General features: G+C 42.5%; 1 protein-coding gene across 1 annotated transcript in view; it reads left to right on the top strand.

Annotated features, from left to right (window-relative positions):
• Nucleotides 1-2250: 2250 nt before the first annotated feature.
• Nucleotides 2251-24949, top strand: part of LOC139215138 (contactin-4) — a 36882-nt gene continuing 14183 nt past the window's right edge. The window contains exons 1-13 of the mRNA XM_070846004.1: nt 2251-2322; nt 4555-4676; nt 5012-5187; nt 6330-6425; nt 9990-10193; nt 10711-10813; nt 10985-11169; nt 13845-13987; nt 14755-14884; nt 15174-15324; nt 20563-20690; nt 21268-21440; nt 23132-23249. Of these exons, the coding sequence (XP_070702105.1) occupies nt 2251-2322; nt 4555-4676; nt 5012-5187; nt 6330-6425; nt 9990-10193; nt 10711-10813; nt 10985-11169; nt 13845-13987; nt 14755-14884; nt 15174-15324; nt 20563-20690; nt 21268-21440; nt 23132-23249 (1801 nt within the window). The remainder of the gene's footprint in view (nt 2323-4554; nt 4677-5011; nt 5188-6329; nt 6426-9989; nt 10194-10710; nt 10814-10984; nt 11170-13844; nt 13988-14754; nt 14885-15173; nt 15325-20562; nt 20691-21267; nt 21441-23131; nt 23250-24949) is intronic.

Below are 24949 nucleotides of genomic sequence, written 5' to 3'. Positions count from 1 at the left end.
AACACCATTGTTTCCCTTGCAAAGTGTTTGGTCTTGGTCATGCTGTTCCACAGTTCATAGGAGAATTCATGCATCTCAGATCTCCTCTGTCGAGCACAACATCATCCATGTGTCTTTTCCACAAAGCTATCATGGACAAAAATGTGATTTGGAGTGGGTTATAGATACATTTCTCTTCCCATAGACCCACTGAGATAAGCATAGGATGGGGCAAAATCACTGCCCATAGCAGTGCCGCAGGACGGAAGGTATTAGAATAGAAATACTGGAAGAAGTTCATGATGAGAATCATTTCTGACAGTATAAATAGGAACAGTGATAATAATTTGGACTTTATTTTCATTCACTATACTAACCACACAGCCTAACTTACTGAATCCATAGCTACGATATTATATTCAAAGTTTACATCCCCCAAAGCATCTGTACTTAGAGAACTTGGAGCATGGTTATGTCTGGGTTTTGTCTGAGGGGGGTCCACTGTGTGAGACCTCGAGACGTCCTGCCGTAGCTGACGGACAGCAGCTGCCTCATGACCGTCAGTGGAGTGTGTTCTGCGTGTGTTACAGTGTCAACCTCAGGGGAACGTACCGGGTTAATGCACCGCTAAACCAATAATCATGTTGTCAAGGTTTGTAGCCAGATGCAGGCAAAGCTTCACAGATTTTATATAAAAAAAATATCTTCCAAACATTGGCAGGCAGCTGCAGGTGTACCTCCAGAGTACAGGTACAGAGAGGGAACCACAGAGACTGAAACCAATGACAAACTGAGACATGCTAACAAGGAACCAAGGATCAGAGAGGAAGTGACTGACTGAGTCAAAGGAGGTGTCTGAGGAGTGAAAACAGATTCTGGTCAACGCTGAGGTGATGATGAGTGAAACTTTCTGAAGCTTTCTGAACCGTCTCTGTTCATGCAGGTAAGCACTTTGCCTTGTGGGACACAATAGGCGAGGTACACAGGCTCAGTGGGGATTTTTCCCAAATCACCAGGGTAACTCTGGTGCGGTGCAGATTCGTCTTTTGTTTGCATACTGCACATGACATACTACATTTTGGCCAAATGTGGACATAATGCAAGTATAACAAGACTACAAAATACAAACACAACAGGGGCAAGAGAACCAAAGTGACCACTTTCCTAAATGCCCTTTGAATGCCTAGAAATGGTCTCTTTCTGGGACACAGCTAAACAGGAAGGTAACCAAAGCAGATCCCGACACAGAGAGCTCCTGTGTGACTGCTTTGGGATGCAGACACACACTATTACAACACATGAGCCGATGTCACAGGGATGTCAGGCTGTGCTGTTACACGCCACATTAAACCTGCATTAGGTGAGTTTTTTTTTGGCCAGTTGGGGGCAAAACAAGCTGTAAACACAGCACTGACATTTCAGTAACGTAGAAGTTAATCCGGTGACTTTCTTCGACATTATCATACAATTAAGTAAGGTTTTTATTCACCTGCTGATTGTGAGCTCCTTAGAGAGTGAGACACATATTGATTCTAGAAGCAACAACGGGCTCAGAAGTAAAGTAAGTAACATACAGACTGCTCTGTTGTGTTATTTGTAATGTTATAGGACAAGGTTGACCAAATTATAAAAGCTTCATTTGTCTAGTTCTGAATCACTGGCAGTGGTTTGGATGGCAGATGTGCTGCCTCGCCGCCTGTTGTGGTGTCTTTTGACAGATTTTTCCCACAGAGGGATTATATATATATCATTATTCTGAGCTTCAGTTCAGTCTGTCTGTCTCTGTCCACTAGTATTCCCTGTGATGTACACCGTGCACTTAATACATCACACATATTGCTAGAGTAAATATGTTGAACCAACAGTTTTTAGAAAGCTCAGCATTACCTTTGGCAGGATGCTCTGCTCATCTGTTGCTGCTGCTGCAAGCATCTTTTTTTTGCTTGTTTTGCTCCTGGGAGTGCAGCAGCAGTATGTATACACTAAATATCCGCTCCCCAGTATCAGCTGATAGCTGGCCCTTCGGCATAGCATCTTGGATCTGCTTATTTGGTTGAATGAATTATTAATGGCTCACCGATGTTCCACGAGTTCCACCCTGTTGTTTCTGTTTTTCCAGAAGGCTGACAGTAGACTGCACCTCCTCATCTCCACACTGCTTGTTTGCCCTCCTTTTCTTCCAGAAACGGAGGAGCGTTTGCCCAAGAAATTTCCTCGACTCTCTGGCAACTGGATGGGAAGAAGGAGAATCTTTGACCTTGGAAAATGAAGATGTCGTTGCCATGGGAACTGTTAATCCTTCTGTCACTCAAAGAGTGCCTGGCTGGTGAGATGCCAAGACAAGTCTCCTTTCACGACACACCTGATATGCATACAGTACATCTCTCACAGGGAGCATTTGCCTCTTTCTCACACATGTCTAGGTTTATCATTTCATTAGGAAGAGAGCGATTGCAGTCTGAGACAGGATTGTAATTTAAAGCTTCCTTATCTGGTAAAATCTTCTACCAGTCTGTGAAAACATGTGCAAAACATGGGCAAATGTGTAAATTTGCCTTTAGTATAAAAAGGCTTATTTGCAGCATGTTAGAAGCACAGAGCCTGACATTTGAATTGACTGGTGTATTTTGTGTCATTCTTCAGGATGAATTTGCCACAACGTGAAGTTAAACCGCCTCGTGTCATTTTAAAGATTGACTATGACGCTGAAATTCTCAATTGTTGGCTGCACCCGGAGTTTCCCTGTGCAGATCACCTGTGACAGGCGTGACTCACTGCTGGATTTGAATAGAGACATATAGGAGTTTTAATGTGAAACTGCCTTGCTTTGTGTCCAAAAACTGCCATTTAACTTGAAATGTGATAAATCCACTCTGTTTTCTTAACATTCATTTATTCTGTGCTCTGTTTTCAGCAACATAGACCCACTGTGTGCTGCTGGGAGAGGAGCAGAGTAACATTAGCCCTCACTTCTTTAATACCTGTGTGAGCAACATCGGGGAGTTAAAATCTCTCTAAGAGCGCTCATTATAGCTCTCCCTGAATGCTGAACTTAAGCCAGCCATTTACAAGTCATCAAAGAAAGACATTTAAATTTATACAGCATATGGAGAGGGGTCTATTGTAGTGCTATGTATGCTTCCATTTCCACTGATTTAGCGTCTCATCTCAAGTCACTGGTTTCACCGGGATATATCTACCCCAGACAATATCTACTGCAAACACAGGCTGTGCTGTACCGACATATACCTGCTGCTGAGCTCACATTTACATGCATTCCCATGAAAACTAATTAGGTGTGTGCGTGCGTGTGTGTGTGCGTGTGTGTGTGTGGGTTGGTGTATGCTAGTGGTCAGGCCAGTTGGTGTGTTTACTCGGCAGGCCTGTTCTCCAGCATACACACAAACCCCCGGATCATTTCCCAGGTGAAATAGCCTGGCTATTAAAGGTTCATTAATTTGTTTAATTTAAAGGACATCGCAACCAGGGTAAAAATGAAGCGCCTCCCTCAGAGGCCGGGAAACAAGGCCCTTACCTCAGGCAAAGACTCCCACTCTCATTAGGATGATGATGATGCGGGAGGGAGCACTCTTTGTCCTAGTCAAGGTTAGAGATGCTTTAAAAAAACGTCTCATCCTCTCAAATGCACCAAAGGAAAAATGAACTATTTTTTCAAAAGCAACAGCGGGCAGCCTGGCGTATGACACACACAGGGTGTGAGAACCACCGTGTGTGAGAGCGTAGGTGTGTGTGTGTGTGTGTGTCTATTGAAGAAATGTTAGATTCCATGGAAATAATTTGTGCAACATCGGTTAATTACTCCTGTGTATTGATCGTTTGGCTGGCGCTAAGCAAAACAACGAGCTGGACTGTGCAGACACACATGTCCACACAACATGCATGTACAGTGGACAAGAGCTTTGGGGGGGCGCTCTGATAATCAGATTATAACCAGAGTACGGCAACACTCTCATGTTAACACCTTAACCAAGTTCTTGCATTAAGCTCATGATGAAATGAAGCATAACACAATTAGCCAGCTGGGATACTTGTCAGTTTTTCTAATAGCTCCTGACATGTCATAAAGCCCGAACCGGCTTCTGTCTGTGTTTTCCGTGCATATGCATTGTACTTCAGATGCAAAGCATGAGTTTAAATAAGGAGTGGCAGATCTGCCTCTCAGAGAAACCTGTTAATGTAAACCCTATTTTGCTTTAACTGAGCTGTATATTATTTACACTAATAAAATCTAAGCATCCTGACAGTTGACGAGTACGGAAAAATAAACTTCATGACTTCATGTGTTGATGGCTGCATAGAATGTGCCAGTTAGCCCACAGGCTACAGGGTCATCTTTAGTTAATTGCTCTCTCATCACAGTGCATTATCTGCCTCGTGACATGTGCACATGAGGGTTTATTAAACGCAGAATCCACTCAAAGAGCCACATTGGCAGCTAATTATATGGGTGTAGAGTTTATGTACAGCTTTCTGAGCGCCGAGTGATTTATTTTTGCATTAATTCAGTGTCACTGACACAGACCCATTGTACAGCTAATGTTTTTTCCAACAGAGAATACACGCCACGGTCCTGTCTTCACCCAGGAGCCCAGTGACAGCATTTTCCCACTGAGCACTGATGATAAGCAGGTGTTTATCAATTGCAAAGCAAAAGGAAACCCAACTCCGCATTACAAGTAAGTGTGCTGACTGCCCTTTGACTGTCTATAAGGGGAGACAACTATGTGTAGCTTCAGCGAGTGCGCTACAAAGTGCAGTAAATGATATCCGGCTGTGTTGCTGTACTGCCCACATTTGCATTTTAGTGTAGTCATTCATTAGAAGGAGGGTAATTACATTTTCAACTATGCGCGTCCTTGTGGAATGTTCTCTGGATGTTTTCCAAATATTCAATGGAAAGATGAAAGTGAAGTTTCCTTCACAATATTTGCAGAATTGGAAACTGGCCGTAGTTGTGAAGGCAAAGCAGGAAGTGTTGTTTGATGATGATTATTGTGCAATTCATCCGCAGGTGGAAAGTGGATGGCAGAGAAATAAACACAGATTCAGATCCAAACTACAGCTTTGTGGAGGGGAACCTGTTGATCAATAATCCTCATGTCATCAATCACAGAGGAGTGTATCAGTGCATCGCCGCCAACACTTTTGGGACGGTCGTCAGCAGAGAGGCAAGAGTCCAGTTTGCATGTGAGTCTTTTTGTATTAACTGTACATCCTGTCACTGGGTGCCTTTACCGTGTGAAACTAAAGACAATACAGATGACACAGGATGGTTCCACAGCTAAGGATGATTTTCTATTATCACTTGGTTAATTCATCATTTGGTTTAACTGGTCTGTGACAGTCAGGAAATACTGAAACATGTTCATCATCACCAACAATGTAAAAGCCCAAGATGCTCAGTGGAATACATCTTGCAAGACCAGAGAGTTTCTACAACTTTTGCTTAGAAAATGACTTGAAAGATGAATTGATTATTGACTAATCTGTGCAGCTCTAACTGTTACGGTTACTTGTGTAACCATGCTAGGAGGTATGGTTCTGGTTGGCCAGTCTCCACACAGTTCACCACTTTGATCCAGTGTGAAATATTCAGCTGTCACTCAGCACATCAAATATTCTATCACAGAATTCCTTTAAATCTCCGCCAATGTAGTATTTTGAGTTTCCGCTGCATATTAACATGTTAACATCATGCTAAGATTCTATGGCTGTAAGCTATAGAATCACACTTAGTTATAGAAGGTCTTGTTTGCACCTAGGTGCGGTAGATAAACAGCAGATGTCAGCGGCTGGTAACAGACTGAGGGCTCTATTTTCATGTTGCCTCCGTGTGATTGGCCATGATTGTCACAACCTTTATCGCACCCACCTATGACGTATGATAATGTATTCTGTCTGATCCCATCACCAAATACCAAAAGTGCACTTGGCCCGCCCCCGACATGAGTACGAATATAGAGCCCAGTGTCCTCTAACGCTAACTGTCACCTTTTCATACTAGTCTGTAGCACTGCTGCGTTATCTGAAGGAATGGGGTGTGTATGTTTGGGGATTTATAATCAGTGATACTTGCTTGACCCTCTTTCTAAGAGTCTGGGACTGATATGTCTTCCTAGTGTTTACTCTCTCGCTCAGCACAGCAGCGTTTAATTAAAGGTGAGAGTAATCTCTCCAGCTCGATGGGTGAGGAGCTCTTTGGTGCACCCTGGAGCCGATCTCCTGTGTGTGCTGTGATATTACCGGGACTCTCGGGTTTGACTGTAAGCATGTGAACACACGGGGAAATATTGTGCAGAATTCTTGAAATCTCTTTTTTTTTTTTCCAGTTCTGCAGAACTTCAGCAGGAAGCCGAGGACCGCGGTGTCGGTGAGAGAGGGTCAAGCTGTGGTTCTGCTCTGCGGCCCTCCACCCCATTACGGAGGTACAGCGCTCTGCCCCAACTCTCCTGCATTGTCTGCTGTAGTCTCACACTCCTGCTTGCCTCAGCAATCTTTATTGTTCCTCACTCTGCTGCTTATTATCTCCCTGTAACACTGCTGTGTCTCTTTTGTTTTTATGCCTTCCCACCTTCTTTTTCTGCTGCTCTTCTTTTTGAACTCTGAAACACTGTTTTCCACTCACTCCTCCTTATCTGTCACACAGGGAGCTCTTTATGAGCAGCCACCGCTCTACGTGCCCAGACCCATGCCTTCACATCTATAGTTCATAGCCTCACACTTCTTAACCTTGAGCTCACTTTTCTCACCCATATGATCTGTGACCGCGCTGTCATCTATAAAGTCTCCAGCGCTCCACTTCCCCAACTGTCATTTTTTTCGTGATGTGGGCAGGTTATCTTTGGGTAATAAAGGCTGCTGGTGGCTGCTGTGCCGCGGGAGTGTTTATCCTGTGGCACAGCTGTGAGTCGGCTCATGTGTCTGTGTGCTGCTGATTAACAGACCCTCAAAGTGGTCTGCACTCCTGCAGCCATCCGGTGCCCACTAGCACAATTTCACGCCAGTGTACCAGCCTTTCTCTGCTCTCTGTTGCCAGCTGAATCCTGCGGCCACGTGGGATTCCACACTTTAGCAATTTACCCTCCAGCCTTCCCTCCCTCCCCCTTTGAAAGCTTCCATCTCTCTATTTTTCCTCTTAAACAGAACTGCGTCACACATTTGATGGGATTTGCACAACACGATAAAGCTAGCTGGAGGTGTTTTAAAATTGAAAAATGGGCCAGAACGGCGTGTTTTTATCGCTACGAGGTTTAAATAGTGACAAAGCATCTTGTGATGCTTGTTGATGCACCACTTGAGGACTCCAGTGATGCCCCTTATTAAAAGAGGACTCATCTGAAGCTTCTTTGAGCAATCAATAGGTAAGTGGTCTAAAAGGAGCTGTGCTGAGAGTCAAACTCTGTCAGAGGACATGAGATTATGTGCCTGCAAGTCCTCTGTTGCTGTGAGACCGCAGCTCTTAAACAGACCCACTCTCTGATAGTCCCTGATCATGAAAGGTCTGTCAGTTTCTGCCCTGACTTTCCCTGTAATGATTTTAATTCACTGTTTTCCCTCAAGGAAGTGAGTGGGACTTTTTAACCGTCTGCCCAGTCAAAAGGGCTGACTGCAGAATGTCATGTGTCTGATACAGGAGGGCTGCACTAATAGCCAAGTTCACTCCTCAGTCCCTGCAGACATTCCCTCCACCTCTCTCTTTCTGGGCATGTGTTTTACACTGGTACATTAACATTCTCATCGTTTCTCTACATTCTTTATTTTGACATGAATCCATCTTGTTAACCTGTGTGACAAAATAGATATCCCCTGTCCAAAGATTATGATACTAACAACAATAAAGTCAGCATGTATGCAGCTCCTTGTGTTAACATCTGCTGATGGTGAATTCCATCTTTGGTTGATTTTACTATGATACCAGCGTTGGTCCGTACTCAGCAGCAGTTATTCTGTGGTTTTCTTATTGTTAACAAATCATAGGAAAAGACCAAAATCAATGCTGTCAAACTGGACAGTGTGAGGAGTCGACTGGGAGCATGTTGTTACGGGCACCAATGAGGCAATTAGCTATGATCCAGGAAAGCAGCTTTAAAGGTTGAAAAGATGAGAAAACACTGCACAACGGTTTGTATTACTACAGGACAGAATCTGCATTGTGAGGTAAACGGCTGAATTACCTCATGCACATCGCAAAGTAATGTCCAAGGATGGTGCACAGGACAACGCTGCATTCTTTTGTCGGAGCCTTCTGTGTCAACTCCCCTGCTGAGCAACACAGCGGCCCATTTCAAGAGAAAGAGAGGGCTGCTTTGTGTCACACACTGCTGCTGTATGTCTGACCTCAGTCCACCTCTCAATACTCTTCCCTACTGCTTCCCTACCGATCTGCAGCACTCAGCCTGGAACCAATTCATCCCTACTGAAGATGCAACTCACATATTACAGTATTTGTTGTGGCCTGTTTACAGATGACGGCGTCTGCTCATGGGGATCTACTGTAGCAGGTCGCTGTACTGTTTGTAGTGTCGACTCTAAAGAAAGCATGGTGCTAATGTTCAGTGTAATAAAGGAACATGTCACTCAGCACAAACGTGTGGCTGATTGTTACGTCACGGGAAGAAACATAATGCCAGTGTTGTCAGGAGTCAGGATTATTGGTAACAGCCAGTTAAATGAACAGCACAAACTGCAGTCAAACACAAAAGAAGCAGGCTGCATCAGAAGAAACAAGCGAGTGAAGGAGAAAGGCTACAAGTGGCGCCAAAAATCTCTACCATCAATTAACTTAAATTCATAGCTGCCTAGCCGGCAGACCCAAAGAAGATGAAACAAAACACTACCTGACCTACACTAATTGTGAGCTACTGTTATATCAGAACACAATGGCAGCAGCGTCCCTGTTGCCTATTGTTCCATACAAACCAAGCACTATGTGCACAGCTGTGTGTGAACAAAAGAATAAAACTGAACCTTACCCAGTCCCACACTGCTTGGCGAGTTCCTCTATAAGTTACCGAACAGTGTCTTCTTACAAACCAAAGCTAGCAGTATCAGTCAGAGTCAGCTGTTCACAAAGCACCAGTTAACTACCAAGACAGCAGTGGACTGGAAGTGACACTGGCTGTCAGTTCCACACGTCATTTATAACATCTGAGTTGATGTGACCGTCGGGGAGTGGTTGACTGGGCTGATGATGTCGCTGACCGAGGGGAGGAGGACGCTCTAGAAATGCAGGGAAACCCCAGCGAGACGGAGCGACTCTGGAGACGAAGGACTGCAGAGCTCTGATGGTGATACTGAAGATGTGGACCACCTGGTTATCTCGTCACAGTACAGAACAGGGACAGTGCCCGTAACACTGAGTTCAAAGACCCACTGAAGTAAATACCATGTTTTTGAAGTTGTATCCTTCATCCCTTAGATTATCGAGCAATAGCAGAACAATAAACTATCTGCCAAATGTATGACAGAAAAACAATAACAGAGATATTTCAACATTTTGGATTACTTCTCCTGATGCATAAATGCATCCAATCAAATGTGATTTGCCGACACCAGCACAGCTCGCAGGTTGTAGTAGAAGAGCGATGTCATGGTACAGAAATGTGTGTTTGGATGTCAGTTTGCAAAAGTGCATGATTTATTCATTTCTTTCTGTTCTCTGTGTTGTTGAGGGAGTTCATCTATACCTCTTATCTCTCTGCAGCGCCACATCGTGCACAATTTGCGAAGCCACACCCACTTTTGCGTCTCACAATGCAGACAGAACTCTGTACAATCAATTTATTGATGGTTTTGGTCTTTTTGTGGGATTTGTTGATCACTGGTCTTATCCTTCGGGGTCATCTTATACCCATGTTTTTATCAGAGAAACAGAATATCTCATAGTGTCTTTGTAATAATATGTCTTCCCATAAATGTACTACAGGTCTTACTGTCCTATCATTTTGGGAATGTCACTGAAAGGTCTATCTGTTCTTGTTCTTTCACAGAGATCAAATATTCATGGATCTTCAACGGACAGAGGAGCTTCCTGCAACAGGACGCCCGTCGTTTTATCTCTCAGAGGACGGGCAACTTGTACATAGCCAAAGTTGAAGCGTCAGACGTGGGGAACTACACGTGTGCTGTGAGAAACATGATGACCAACGCCACAGTGCTGAGCTCTCCAACCCCTGTGGTGGTGCGGAGGGACGGTAAGCACCCTCAGTTCGCCTCTGCTGCTTCCTGGTTATCTTGCGCACTGAGCTGACGCGCTGTCGGAAGCGGGGCAAGCCGAGGAGATAAATCGCTTGTCTTGAGCATGACACTGTTTTTGCTTTTGCTCACGGGCGAGGTTTTTGCACCATCCCAAAGCCTCTGAACTATACAGGGTTATGTACGCAGGAAAACCTCTCTATCTGCACGAAAGCACACATTTACATAACCAGAAATGTAGTCTGTGCTGACAAACAGGCACACACACAGCCACACACCCTGAACCCCATCAGGACCGTTTATGTGTACCACTTCAGATTTGAGCCGAGGCAGATATGTAATCTAAACTCATCCATCCGCTAAGCCAAAGGCTGTTGTATACGGCGTCTACATGCACGCTCGCTCTCTGCCTGTGTCATCCACGCCACAGCTCTTACATCCAATATGAATTACAGTTAACTGCATGTCCATGTTTTGTGTTTTGACTGATGTGGTTTGCTTTTATCTGTCACGCAGTAGTGATGGGTGAATACGAGCCAAAGATTGAGGTTCAGTTTCCTGACACCATTCACGTCTCTAAAGGATCATCAGTGAAGCTGGAGTGCTTTGCCTTAGGAAAGTAAGTGTCAGAAACATTGGCGTGGTGCAGCTCTACCCCTCACACTGCATTGTCAAACTGTGAGGTTGCCAGACATCCTTTATTACATCAAACAGACTGACAGACAAACATGGCAGCGGCCCCTTCGGTCGCTGTGTGCCAACGTGACTCTTGTGTGTGTGACCTCTGCAGCCCTGTGCCTTCCATCTCATGGAGAAGAGCTGATGGAAATCCACTCCCTGGCAAGATTAAAATCAACCACTCCAGTGGGGTTCTGGAAATTCCATACTTTCGCCCGGAGGATGCTGGTGTGTACGAGTGTGTAGCCGAAAACAGCAGAGGACGAAATGTTGCCCGAGGGCAACTTATATTCCACAGTAAGAAGCATGTATACTTTCGCTTCCTGTTTCATGGAGATAGCAGCTAATTGTTCACTCTTTTATCACTACTCTTTTATATCCAGCACTTTGTAATATGATTTTGCATTTATAGGAAAATTACCTCAAGTGCTTTATTATTTGCTCTGTCTAAAATCATTAAGATTTTCTCGGTATGAAACAGCATTATAATGCCTGTCAGGATAAGTCTACCGCCTCCATAGAATCTAAAGAAGTGGCTGTCGAACTGCAAGCCTTGAAACATGTCATCTGTATGTCTGAACATCAGTAAAGATTCACAACATGAGTGAGAGTCTCCACTGTTCCTGACTGCTGTATCGATGCAAGGAACTTGAAAAGATGGATATCAGTCTAGAAATTAGGTCACGTTAGATGCGTAAAGCTTTTATACCTGCTGTTTTGATTCTAAGGCTTCTAGTTGGACGTCAGTCATGCCAAATGTTAAGGCAAATATATTTATGTAGCACATTTTGTACACAAATGCAATTCAAGGTGCATTACATAATGACTTCAGAAAGAGAGAAGTCACAAAACCCTTAAAGAATATTGACAATATAAAAGCTGAGATATGAATTAAAGAGCAAGCAGCAGGTCATAACAGCAAAAGGGTGCTCTACTAAGTACTGGAGATACTCATGAAGAAGGGGCTGAACAATTTTGAGGCTGCAGTCGTCATTAAAAGTGGCATTTTATGTTGAATTTGGAGAAACCACCTGTAATATTAGTTGTGTTGAGATATTTCAATTTAAATTGTGCTTTGAGATGTGAGCCATGACATGAGTGACACCTTTAAACAGCAGATAGAGGTCTGTCTATATGACTGAACTAAGATATTTTTTCATCAAGACGAATACACAAGATTGTTTTTGGTTTTCAAATACCTGAAGATGAGATGAGCACTTCCTCCGTGCCAAAGACAGCTTTTTACACCCTGATCTCACAGAGCTACATGTGTGTCATTTTAACATGTTGCATGCCACCACCACGGGAACCAGCACACATGATATGACTGTTAGAGAGCCAACAGCAGGCGTACCAGACCGCCATCGTCATGGTAACAACAGTAAGCACACAGGCATTTTATACCAAAAACTACCACGTAAGAGGTCATGGGCATTTCATGTATTTCTGAGATATCAGTCTGGCTTCAGACACATCCAAATATTGATGCGTTTAATTTGGATGTCATCTGCATAGCCCTGTTGTTGTTTTTCATAACTTGTCCTAAGGCAACAACGACCTGGCTGAGAACGATGTCAATGTATGATGTAGTGGCTAATCCTACAGAGGTGCTGTTCATGTATTCAAATTATGAGCACTGCTTTTAAAGGGGTGTAGAGGAGCTAGTGTGGTCAGTCTTGATTGCTATCAGCCCATGTCACACTTACTGACGACGTGTGGCAGTGAATTCTTTATGTCTTAAGCCCACCTGTTTCCACGTGTGCACATCAGCCTGTTTGCCATCCTGCTCTGTTTGTCAGCAGTAAAAAACACATCTCTGCTTAATGTCTAGTCTACGCACTCAAGGTCAGATCATGCAAAGAGCAGAAGGAGTTACTTGTGGTTGATTGGGCATTCAGGATTTGCATTGGAGATCCAGAATTTCAAAGGGTAATAAATTGAAGTAAATAAAGCTGTTGTATTGAAAATGAGGTGGGAAGGAGAAACTTGAACAAGCAGACAAAAAGCGGGCACACATGCAGAACGCTGAGATGAATTACTTAAATGAACAGAAGGCACATAACTAAAATAGATTCTACAAAAGAAAAACAGAGCAATGACTAAATGAACAGCGACTGAATAAAAATTATCTTAACTATATTTTAGATCATTGAATAAGGACGGACATGGATTTATGGTTTTGTACTCATTAATCCAACTCTAATTTAAGTTTAACATTTAGATTTACGTTCATATTTCCCTGTGTTTACCTGAGTAATGAAGTGAGACATGTTCTCCTTCCTCCTCCCGCCTGCCTCGCTCTTCTTTCTCTCCTCTGTGTCACCTCTGATCGCAGGTCGAATGTAAACTGTATTTTCTATGAGGTATATTTTCGTTTGCCTTTTGGCCGACAGATCAATGCATTAATGTCTAACAAGATTAGACTGTAAAAAGTGTTGTTATTTAATTTAGTACTTGTAGCATAGTACATTTTCTTTTCTGCTCTGAACTTTGTAGTGCCTAATCCTTGAGCTACACTGTCTGTACAGCGTGCCTGTGGGTCAGTCTCAGGCTCTGACAGCTGAATGAGCTGCTGCCTTTGTAAATCAGAAGCTAATTACACACAGATTGCGAACGCAAATTGAATGAAACTAGTAGTGCAAATTTGCCACGGCCTTCCATGTATGTAAATCTGACCCTTGGACTGCCAAACCACTCAAGTCCAAAATGACCTCACATTAAGAGCCCAAAGCTGCTCCACACTGTTCACACAGCCTTTTCGGGAAATAACTAATAAAACTGACTTGATATTGCAGCTCACTGTTTTGCTCCATAATGTATGTTGTTACAAAAACACAGGCTTAAGAAAACACTATTAAACCCTTCTGTCCCTGCACATCACCATGAAATCAGATGTTGGTAAAACTACATATATGTGCAATATAACTTTGACATTTTCTTCAATAAATATTCATATTCATTGGTATTTCCAGATGTTGAACATCTGCACTGGGTCCAGACTCTGAAAGATGCTCATATGGCAATTGATGCTAATCTGCAGTGGGAATGTAAAGCCATGGGTAAACCGAGACCTACATACAAATGGATGAAGAATGGTCAGCTGCTGAAAGCAGAGGTAAGACACCGCGATACAATATCAAACCTCACACACTGATTTTACACACAGAAACAGCAATACCACAAATTCTTCTTAACTTCAGAAGTTATTGATCAATCAATCAATCTTTATTTATATAGCACCAATTCATAACAGCGTTATCTGAAGATACTTTCCATAAAGAGCGAGAGAGAGAGAGATCCAACGATTCAGGAATTCAGCATTAAGGATTCAAGAATCCCCACATGAGCAGCATCAGAAGTTATTCAGTAACAAAGCTTACTTGGGTTTACTTAAGGCTGAACTGAAAATCCAAAAGCTGCCTTCATCTCACAAAAATCACATTTTGTTCAATCAGCTTTCTTCATAAAGGACTGTCAGCTGGGGAGCACATTACCACCTGAAATCAGATTAATTCCAGGTATAAAATCATTTACAACAAAGGTTAAGTGCTGGCTAAAATCAAACCAGAGCTGTCTAATTTTTTAAAGTAATTGTTCTCTAAAGGACAGCTGGTGTGTGGTGGTGGGTGTATTTTATTGTATTTCCATGTCTGCTGTGGTTTTATGACATTGAAAGTTATATATTTTAATTACACTGTGCGTGTAAAAGCCCAACTATGGACAAGAGCTGAAAATTAGCTGTAAACTCTCTGTGCAGCACTTCAGGTTCATGCTCTCTATTGGAACTTTGTTAAATTGCATCGTTCCTATCAAATAAGATTCAAATAGAAAGAATGTTAATTAAAGAGTGAAAGATGTTATCTAACATGGCCTGATTTGCAGGGGAGGATCCATGTGGAAGCTGGTAGACTGACCATAGCCAGGATTAGTCTGCTGGACTCTGGGATGTATCAGTGCGTGGCAGAGAATGAACATGGAGCTGTTTATGCCAGCGCTGAGCTCAAGGTTGTAGGTAAGCAGCTTGTTTGCTCTGTATCATTTACAGTGAACTGAGGTGAACTGAGGGTGGAGATAAAGCGTATGTACATTGTGTTGTCAGCTGAACGAAAGTACTTCCTATCTGAGTGTAAATAAATACATAAAGCAAGGCTGAGCCGTCTCCTCACGGCCGTGCTCGTTCATTTCCACCGTTTCTCACACAATGAGCTGCAGAAATATAATCGCTGTAACTGCTGGTGATGCACAGCTGTTGCCCCTCCGCAAAGCGACACAAATGGCCTTAACAAGGGTCTCTTCCTCAGCCTCCCCACCTGACTTCACCCGCCGGCCCGTGAAAAAGTCCACAGTGATCCAGAGGGGGGGCGAGGTGGTCTTGGAGTGTCGCCCCCATGCTTCCCCCAGGGCCACAATCTCCTGGTGGAGAGGGGGGGAACTCTTGAAGGACAGTGAGAGGTAAGGTTCTGTATGCGCCGCTGCTCGTGCTGCTGATGACATCTGCTACTGGGTGTTTTCATGTGGTCATTTTTTATTTGTCCGGCTCATTTTTATTGAAGCTTCTGCTCGAGGTGACTTTGGGAGTCATTGTTGCACAACGTGACTCTCTCTGGTTCACATAGACAGAGATGTTACCTCTCTGTATAGTAACATGTGGCACTGACCCCCACTCATCACTTGTTTTAAGATATTATACTATTAAAGATAAATAGTGCTATATGATTCAGCAAACTTCAAACAGCTCTTCAAGGCAGTCAAAGAGTTTAACAGAGATCCAAGTCATGATTTAAGCTCTCTGAAGCAACATGTATGAGTTTTTGCACTCTAGACTAGAACACTCAATAAAAAAGTTCAAGCACAGTGTGAGAGCCGCTTTCATTAGATGCTTGGTGGAAAAGTTGTGGAGGAAAATATTCAAGAAAGATCAGAAAAACAGGGGATGAGCCGCATTACTGCTAGAGAGGTCCAACAAGTAAAGAGACTCAAACTGTTTCCCACAGTTTATCAGGCGTCAACAATCAGTGAGAATCACCTTCCAGCATGAATCCACTAGAGCAGCACTGTGGGGCTGAAGGCAGATGTGCTCCGAGCTGAACTCTGCTGGTCCCACCTTTAACAGCACACACACACACAAACTGTATGCAGGTGGATATAATAGATGTGTGTATAAGGGTCCAGTGTACAAAGCTGAACTGACATTTGTCATTATGAGACGTTCTATTATTACGTTCTATTATGAGACTGGCAAATTAAAAAGAAGCCTACAACAACAACGTGTGCCAGCGATGAGAAGTCTACCTTGTACTGCATTAGTAATAGTAATATAACAACATGATTAGCGTAACATTATGTTTGTTTAAACTGTAAATGATGCCGCTCGTGTCTGAGTGAGGTCACTGAGCTTTCTTTTAAGTGTCTCTTGAGTCACGAGTCTAAAGTCCATCTGAAGGATTTCACCAGATAGAACCTGAAAACTAAGAGACGTGCAGACGGCGACATGCAGACAAGACACCAGCTGCTAAGTCTCACTTTTCTCCATGACCCCACTGATCATCTCCTGCAGGCCTGATTCCTCGTTCAAGTTCAACATTATTTTTATCGTTGTTATTTATTTTGATGTTTAGAAGCAGAAAGTTCAGCTGAATTGTTGCTCAGTCGTCCCGATTGTGTTGCTGCACTCTGACACATATATACATACACATACATATATAGATAGATAGATAGATAGATAGATAGATAGATAGATATGTCTGTCATAATATTGGAGGGTTCAGGTTATTTCAGAACTGAAGGGAATTGAAAGCATGTCTTTTGTGTAAGATGCCATCGTATATAATTTACTTAATAGCATCAGTTCTCAACAGCCTTGCCGTCTTGTTCTGTTTAAGCAGGAACGTTAGTGGTTTACAACAACCTCCCACACAGAAGTAAAGAGGGCAAGAAGGACAATCTGGTCTCAGTCCATCTGAGACTCTGGAGCTGTTTCAAAATGGGAAAAAATAAAATGCAGTTATTTCTTTCTCCACAATACTAAGTTTAACAGGAAGTTATATTCTTTGTTTGTTATAGTGTCTTAATTAAGCACTGCTTCTAAAAGACATCGTAATGTTTGTTAGCGACTAAATGAAACATGATTTCTAGAATGCATATGTTGAGCATCAGCGGCTGGCTTGTTTATTATTAGACAATTATGACAAGGCTGTAAATGGTAGCTCACAGCAGAACCACTGACACTGTGTGAAATGTGCATGTGTAAAGTCATTAGCCTTAATTCTCAAGGGGGGTGCTTCAGACAGCTGTGAACATTTAGTCAAAGAGCCAAGGATCTCATCCCGCCTCCTTATTCGAAGCACAGTTGTCCTCTTTTATGAAAGGTGTGTAAACCTGTAGTTATTAAAAAGGGTTTAGATGTGTGTGTGTGGGGGTTCTCCCATGTTTTCCCCTGTAACATTAAGAGGAACAAACTGAAGTTTGTAGCCTGAGCAGCCAAACACGGTAATGCTTATGTTTTTCCGTACCAAACTTAGTGGGACTAGCTACACTAGCTCTGTGCAGCAACACAAGAACAATCCTCTTTCTTCATCTCCATGTCTTCTACCTGGATCATCAGCTGGGGATGAATCTTTGCCTGGAACGTGCAGCTTTAGCATCAACCTTTTAATCCAATACTGTGGAGCCTTTAAGTTCTCACTTGGGAATATTAAAATATTAAAAAGTCAGTGACTTAGTTAAGTTAACTTCACCTTCATTAGCTAACTACAGCAGTTGTTCTTTCAGCTGGTGAAATCAACGCTCGCCAGCTTGAAATGAGAAGCTGCTTTTGCCCATCCCGGTAAGTCTGCCACAGTTATCTTTAGGAACTACACTCGTGGCATTAGTGGAGCGTGACACACCTCATACCGAGTCCCAATGAGCCACCTGCCTGCTGCAGGAACCCTGACTTATCAGCAAGGTTCATGATCCCTCTCTGGCTTCCCACCCACAAACATTACCAATTGTTTTTGTTGAAAATAGGTGCTTTTTTTTAAAAAAAAAAGTACAATTCCAAAGTGCAGCATTAGCAAAGTCATTTCCATCATCCATTTCATATCCTGTATCTTTTTTTACTCCTCAGAATTTCACACGCTTTGGAAAGTTTCTTCTGGATTTCTGAGATTAGTTTCACTCGAGGGAGTTACAAATGGAAATATCCTTTCCTGTACAGCTCTTTCCAGGGTACAGGGTATTTCACAGAATTTCTTTTTGTTCAAATACTTTTGATGAATCTTGGTAGGAATTCATTAACATGAGACCCCTGTGTGAGTACAGGAAGATAAACCTCAGTTAAATTTGCTGGCAGGAGCCCTGAGCAAAGTGTACAATAATGATCTTTTTGGTTAATACAGTTCATGCTCATCATGCTCATCCCATTTATTTCCATGCTTAGATATGGGCAGAAACATGCAGCAATAATTGTAAAAAAGAAAGTCATGTGTGCATTTATATGGCTTCATTTGAATAATCAAATGATCACAGCAAACAATATATTTAGGGGGAATATTTGAATCAAATTTCTTCTTCCTTCATGACAAAGAGTCGTGACAATCTGACCAGAGTGCTGTTTAATGTGCTTATTCAACACTTTGGCCTATGCTGACTCTAATTTGCAGTTTTGAGTTACATGTTGGCTGCGTGGCAGATGAAATGTGGAGTCTATAGCTGCTGTCCTGTTGTTTTTTTCTCTTGTTCTCATTTTCTTTCAGGCTCTGGCTCAGATCAATACTTTCAGCCATATTTCCATAGACTTTCCGTAACTCACTGGGCCTGGCTCAACATGTGACCAATGGGATTGATTAGTTATAGTGTTTTCCACGGGTTGGTCATGAGGAAAGGGAGAAAAATTACCGAGGCATTATCCAGGCAGCACATCTGGAAAAGAATAGAAATTCACAGCGTGGAATGGAGTTTGTCTACAAAGCAGATACTTCTTTACGTTTCTATTTGTTTTGCAGCTCATTGCCCCTCAGGTCATGTTCTCAGCGCGCCTCCATCACTCAGCGTTTGATATTTTTGTCAATAAATCAGCGCAAAGCACCCTGTGTCAGACATGCTCTCTGGGTCTCAGCTCGGCTCGAGTGGATACATATTTATTCTTGGAAGCCAATGCAAAATTGTTTGATTTTTGAGCTGGCTGCTCACAGCATTTCTGTTTGATTTACTGAATCCAAAGGTCACAACAGGAGAGCATCGTCTACCTCATTTATGCATATGTTTACATGCAGCAAATATGTTTACATCCAGCTTGTATGTGTAGAACCGAGCCTGTTCCAGGCTCCAACGAGTCCTGCTCACTTCATGAAGTCCTGTTCTGGTCTGCTCACTTTTATGATTTCTGAACAGGTCTCACTGAACTCAGTTGATAGAAATAATGATTGGACTGCATATTCCTGTCCGTAGTAACCAAGCCCACAGGCCCCCCATGTTTTATATTTTACGTAACCAACTGCTTCTCGTTATCATCTGCCCTCACGACTAAACTATTCTGTTGGTTTTCTTGTGGGGTTTTTGATCATTTTAAACTTGCCCGATGACAAACTTTGTTGAATGTCCTCCACCCTAAACTAGACTACATGACCGTTATGTGTAGCATCCATGTGTTGCCATGTAAATAACAAACCCTACCAGTGAACAGGAAATAACCCAACAGAGATAGAAGCCGAGCCAACGTGACCGAACCTGAACATGATTTCTATTTTTTCTCCATCCTCGAAGACTCATCTGAGATGCCTCCGGTTATTACTTCAGCTATTACTTTGTGCTCCAAACAGTGAGCTTAATGTGCAGCAGTGAGTGGAGCAGCCTGAGAGGAACAGCTGTAAATACCACTCAGAGCAAAAAAAGTGTGTGGGTGGGTATTTTTTTACTCGTGGTGGAGATTTGAAAATCAGTCCAAGACGGTAAAGGACAGATCTCTCTGTATCACAGAGTATTAGAATGACAGGTTTGTGCATTACCAATAAAGAGGTTTAGAGGTTTGCATATTTCTTTGGTAAACTACCAAGTGCAGTAGAAAAGTTGTGAATCATGAAGGTAAGTCACAAGCTGTCACGTCCGGTCAACAGTGGACTCAGTATTCCTCCAGCTAATTGCAGTTTCAGTCACGTTTCTTTCAAGCGCTCTCATCAGACCCCCCCCCCCCCCCCCCCCCCGTTATTTCTCCTGTGAGACCAGTCTGACATTTTTTCAAGTGAGGTGCTTCTGTATGCTTGTCTCCATGTTATAACTTCTCAGAAATGGCTTATAGCATGTCGACACTATCTGCACGTGTTGCAGAGCGATAAGGCTGCAGTTAAAGATCCCGTTCAAATTGCCTCTCTCCAGTGCTGCCGTCCTCCTCCTATCACCACCCTGCCCGGCCCTGGTGGCCTGTTGTGTATCCAATTAATATGTGCATTTAAGCTGCTGTGCTGTCAATACTACGCTGACCCCCCTGCAAATCTGTTCTGCCTCAGCTAAGATAATTGTTATCTTCTGAGGCTTGTAAATAGACTTTTGGAATAGATTCTGAAGCCTTCATTCAAAATGAAATAAATAAATTCAAATGGCTTGAGAAATGATCTCAGCCAGGAAGTAGTTCATTTGATCCGTATCATCACTTTTCATTCAATTAACAACTAAAGAATTTAAAAGAAATGAATGTTCTGTTCCTCCCTGCAGACTGACTATCACGGAGGATGGGACTCTACGCATCACCAACATCTCTAAATCTGATGGAGGCAGGTACACGTGTGTGGCCAGAAACCATTTTGGAGCATCCAGCAGCACAGGAGCACTGATGGTGAAAGGTGTATTTCCTTCTTTTCCACAGGTTTCCACTCCTCCTCCTTTTCAGCCAGGGGTTTAAACTTTTGTTAAGGGAAAAAACTACTAGCTCAAGCATGAAATTGATAATGAAATATATAGCCGTTTTATGTTCCCGCCGGTTTGACAGACGTATAAGTCATCCATGGTTTTGTCAGCTGTGAGTTATTGTTCATGTAGCGGAGTGGGGCAAGCCACCGCCGTCTATAGCTGTGAGTGAGGAATATTTTGTCACCAACATTTAATTCAAAAAGAGCTGCTGTGGCATTTTCAGATTTGGTTTTTAAATAATGATGGTTATACAGAGAGAGAGTTCTTTTTTTTTCTTCCTGGTTGACATTGTGATTGCACTGTGTTTAATTATTCATTACTGAGTTATGGAAGTCCTTCTCTCTCTAAGTGAAGTTATTTAAGGTCACTTAATTACACTGATAGAGCAGAATCAGTCTCACTATTCTGAGCAAATTAAGCTTTATTACCTTCTTCATTTGACTGGATTTTATACAGATACAGGCCTGCACACACTAAGACGTGGTTTTCTTTCTCCTTTACCCCCATCAGAGCCGACCAAGATTCTAGTCCCACCCTTAAGTTTAGACGCCAGCGTGGGACAGAGCCTCGTGTTGCCATGCGAGGTGTCCAGTGATTCGTCCGTGAGCCCCATCTTCAAGTGGTTTTTTAATGGAAAAGCCATTGATTTCAACAGGCAGGAGCACTTTGAGATGATTGGAGGGGTATGTATAAAGTGGAGGAACACTTGTACATGGGGATTTTAGTCAAAGAAAATCAGTGCCAAGGATTTGACCTCTATCATTTCTCACAAGCCGGAGCTGATATTGAATCCCCCCATAGCCTAAATATCTGTGATTTTCTACCACTTTGAGCCTGTGATTGCTTATGATCTTCACATGGAAAAATATACTTCAAGTTTCAGTGCATGAAATTTTCCAGAACGCTGCTTAACCAGCTAATTCTAGCAATTAGCCTAGCTTAGCATAAAGACTGACAGCAGGGGAAAACGGCCAAACTCATGTCTACCAACACCTCGTAAACTCACCAATTATTCTATCCCTTTTTTGTTTTATCACTACAAATAATCTGCAGTTTTAGGGGGAGTTAAATTTGTCAAAAGGTACATAACCCCCCCCCGAATCCATAAAATGTTGCTTTTACATCACAGTTTAACATGTTTTAACACACAAGGTATGTTAAAGACCTGTTGAAGGAACAGTCTGAGCTTCTGGCAAATATGCTTATTTGCTTTCTGGTGGAGAGATGAGAACATCGATACCACTCTCACAAAAACAACCCTTTGCCAGGGGAGGGGTTATTTACCAGCATGTTACTTGGTCCCCCCTCCACCAGGAGCCCCCACATACAGCAGTGAGTTATCAAACACTTTGGTTTCTGCACAGATTTAACAAACCAGACACATCAAGTTAATTAGTGAGCTTTAGAGGTTGGATAGAGCCAGGCTAGCTGCCCCCCTGTTTACTGTGTTCCTTCTAAGGTAAGCTGCTGCTGGCTGTAGCTTCATCTTTAATGCACAGGTGTAAATGTTGAACTATTTCTTTAATTAGGTTTGGAGGTGCTAGTGAGATTCCAGTCTTTATGATCAGTGAATTTCCCACAGAGTCAAACTACTCCTTACAGCAGAGGTCAGACTGGTTGCATTAAAACCTAAGAGCACCCGAGGGATTCTTGTTTTAGGGTGTGTTTTCCTCTAAGCCCATGTGTCAGCGACCAGGAAACCAGCAAGACCTGTAAACAGGGAAGACATTTCTCCAGCACAGGGACGATATCACTGTACAAGCAAATCAGTCAGTTTCTCCCTGAACAAAGGAGCTTACATTTTTGTAATTACAACATTTATTCTCCGTCTGGTGGATCACACCCGGCCCACTGAAGTCGCTGTACAGCTCTGACATTCCTACAGTGAACATAATCTCAACAGCTGTTTTAACTTGCCCTCGCTTTTTACTCAAAGGAGCTGATTTCTGAATCTCTGTGTTTAACTTAGAAAAACATTTGAATATCATCTTGTCATAGTGTGTGTGTGTGTGTGTGTGTGTGTGTGTGTGTGTGTGGACGACAGCAGCTCTGACTCCTGAATATTCTTATTAGAGCCATTCGTCTTAAGGGTGAAGTAGAAGCACAACAAACAGCGACACAAAGAAAAAGAACAGGTTTTTGTGTACAATGTAAAACTGAATTAATTTGTTTTGCTAGCCTGTCATGTCATGTTTTTTTTCTAGTGGTTCTCTGCTGAATTCTTTCATAGAGGATTTACTGCATACGACTGAGAAACAAATTTCACGAGTTCTGAGGATTCTCCGTATTTCTTTTTCCGACTTTGCTCCTACTTTTGTTGTTTTACTTCTTTTCCAAGACTTTTTTTTTTTTACCAATGTGTCTTTGTCATTAGGGATTTGCAGGTGACCTGATGGTGAGGAACATTCAGCTAAAGCATTCTGGGAAGTACGTGTGTATGGTACACACTGAAGTTGACACTGTTTCAGCAGCAGCAGACTTAATTGTCAGAGGTATGCCTCTTCCTCCTTTCTTACAGGCTTGTCATTTCGAAGAACTCTCTATGGATGATTTCTCTTCTTTTTTTTATTTTGGAGTGTATGTGCTTCTTAAGATGATGACACACATATCTGACAGCAGTGAGATATGTGTGTCATCATCTTATCACCAAGAAGTCAGTTTTCAGAGATTCACAGCTCATAATTGATGCTCGACTGACAATCATGAACATTTTGAAATTAAAGAATTATTCTGTTTTCGACCGCTGGGCTCTACGATTGTTACACTAAAGTACATACAGGTAAGTTAAAGCTTCAAGGCTGCCCAAAAACATCGGAGACCAGCTTCATGCATGGATAAAAACAGTTTGTGGAGGAAGTTTTCAACAAATTCAACACAACATATTCTATGAAGGGCGTATTTGATGCTGAAACTAAACATCAGCGAGAAATTCAATTCAAGGGTCCCATGTCACTTTTGATCATTTTGGACTAAAAGCGTTCTTTCCAGATCGGTCGTTACTAATGAGTATTCGGTGATCCTGGCTCAAAGAGGTTCTAATTAGACCTATTAGTTGACCTTCGGTAGTACGTCTGTCACTGCTGTTCAGTAGTGGTTTCTTCCAATGTGGGTGAAAAGCCCATGTTATTGCAAGACAGCCGCATTTTATATATAATACATTTTCATCTGCTATTTTTTACTCACATCTTTAATTCAAGCAGAGAAAGAGACGAGTGGTAAGGCTGGAAATTGAAAAAAAAGTTTGAAATATCAGAAAGAATTTAAAACCTGGTGTAGTGATGAAGTCAAAATGTGACAAAGTGTGATGGAAACAGACTTAGTGAATTACAAATGATGTATATGTGACTTAAAGATCCACTGGAGAGGTGAACCAGATGAAACATCAGATCTGTGTGGAGCGATGATGATGATGAGGAGCCTGTAACCTTCCTCACATTCACACATGAGAATAACACGCTCTCTATGCAAAACATCTTGAAAGGCGCTCCATAAGTCTGAGTTATTATTATTACTCTTGACAGACATGTCTGATGTCCATGGTGTTTTCCATGTGGAGCTCTTTGAATGACATCATTTGGTTGTGATGTCTTCTTCTGCAACGGTTTATTGGCACCACCAAACGTTTGTCTTGGTGCCCCCTCCTCCTAATGTCTGCGTAACAGTTCATTCTCTTTCTTTTATTTACAGATATTCATACAATTTGCATTCAAACACTGGTTTGGTGTATTGAATATTATTTTGAAGGAGCATCAGGACTCAAGCGATGTATTAAAAATTGTACTTATTCGCCCACTTTTGAGATCGAAATTGATGAATTTCAATTGAATGTTTAATTTTGTCTCCCATTCAAATAGTAGTGAGAATTTCTAAAGAAAAGCCATCCATTGTTACAAACCCTAAAAAGCTGTAGCTCCCACTGAGGATGTCATCTTTGTCACGGCTGGCTCTGAGGCCACAACAGAGGAGGAGGTGCACAAGAGGCTTTACTGTAAATAAAGACCATTTATTACAAAAAAAGAAGAGCATGGGTAAACAGAGAGGGCTCTGGTTCCACAGGCCGTCGTATATAACCTGAAACACTGCTAGGTTAGGTGATTGCGCGCTCCGCCCAGCCAGGGACCTGCAAACGAAAAGCGAGAGAGAGAGAGAGAGAGAGAGAGAGAGAGAGAGAGAGAGAGAGGCTCGTAACAGC

This window comes from Pempheris klunzingeri, chromosome 2, assembly GCF_042242105.1.
Source record: "Pempheris klunzingeri isolate RE-2024b chromosome 2, fPemKlu1.hap1, whole genome shotgun sequence".
NCBI lineage: Eukaryota > Metazoa > Chordata > Actinopteri > Acropomatiformes > Pempheridae > Pempheris > Pempheris klunzingeri.
Note: the sequence above shows the minus strand (reverse complement) of the source record. Positions and strands in the feature narration are given on the sequence as shown.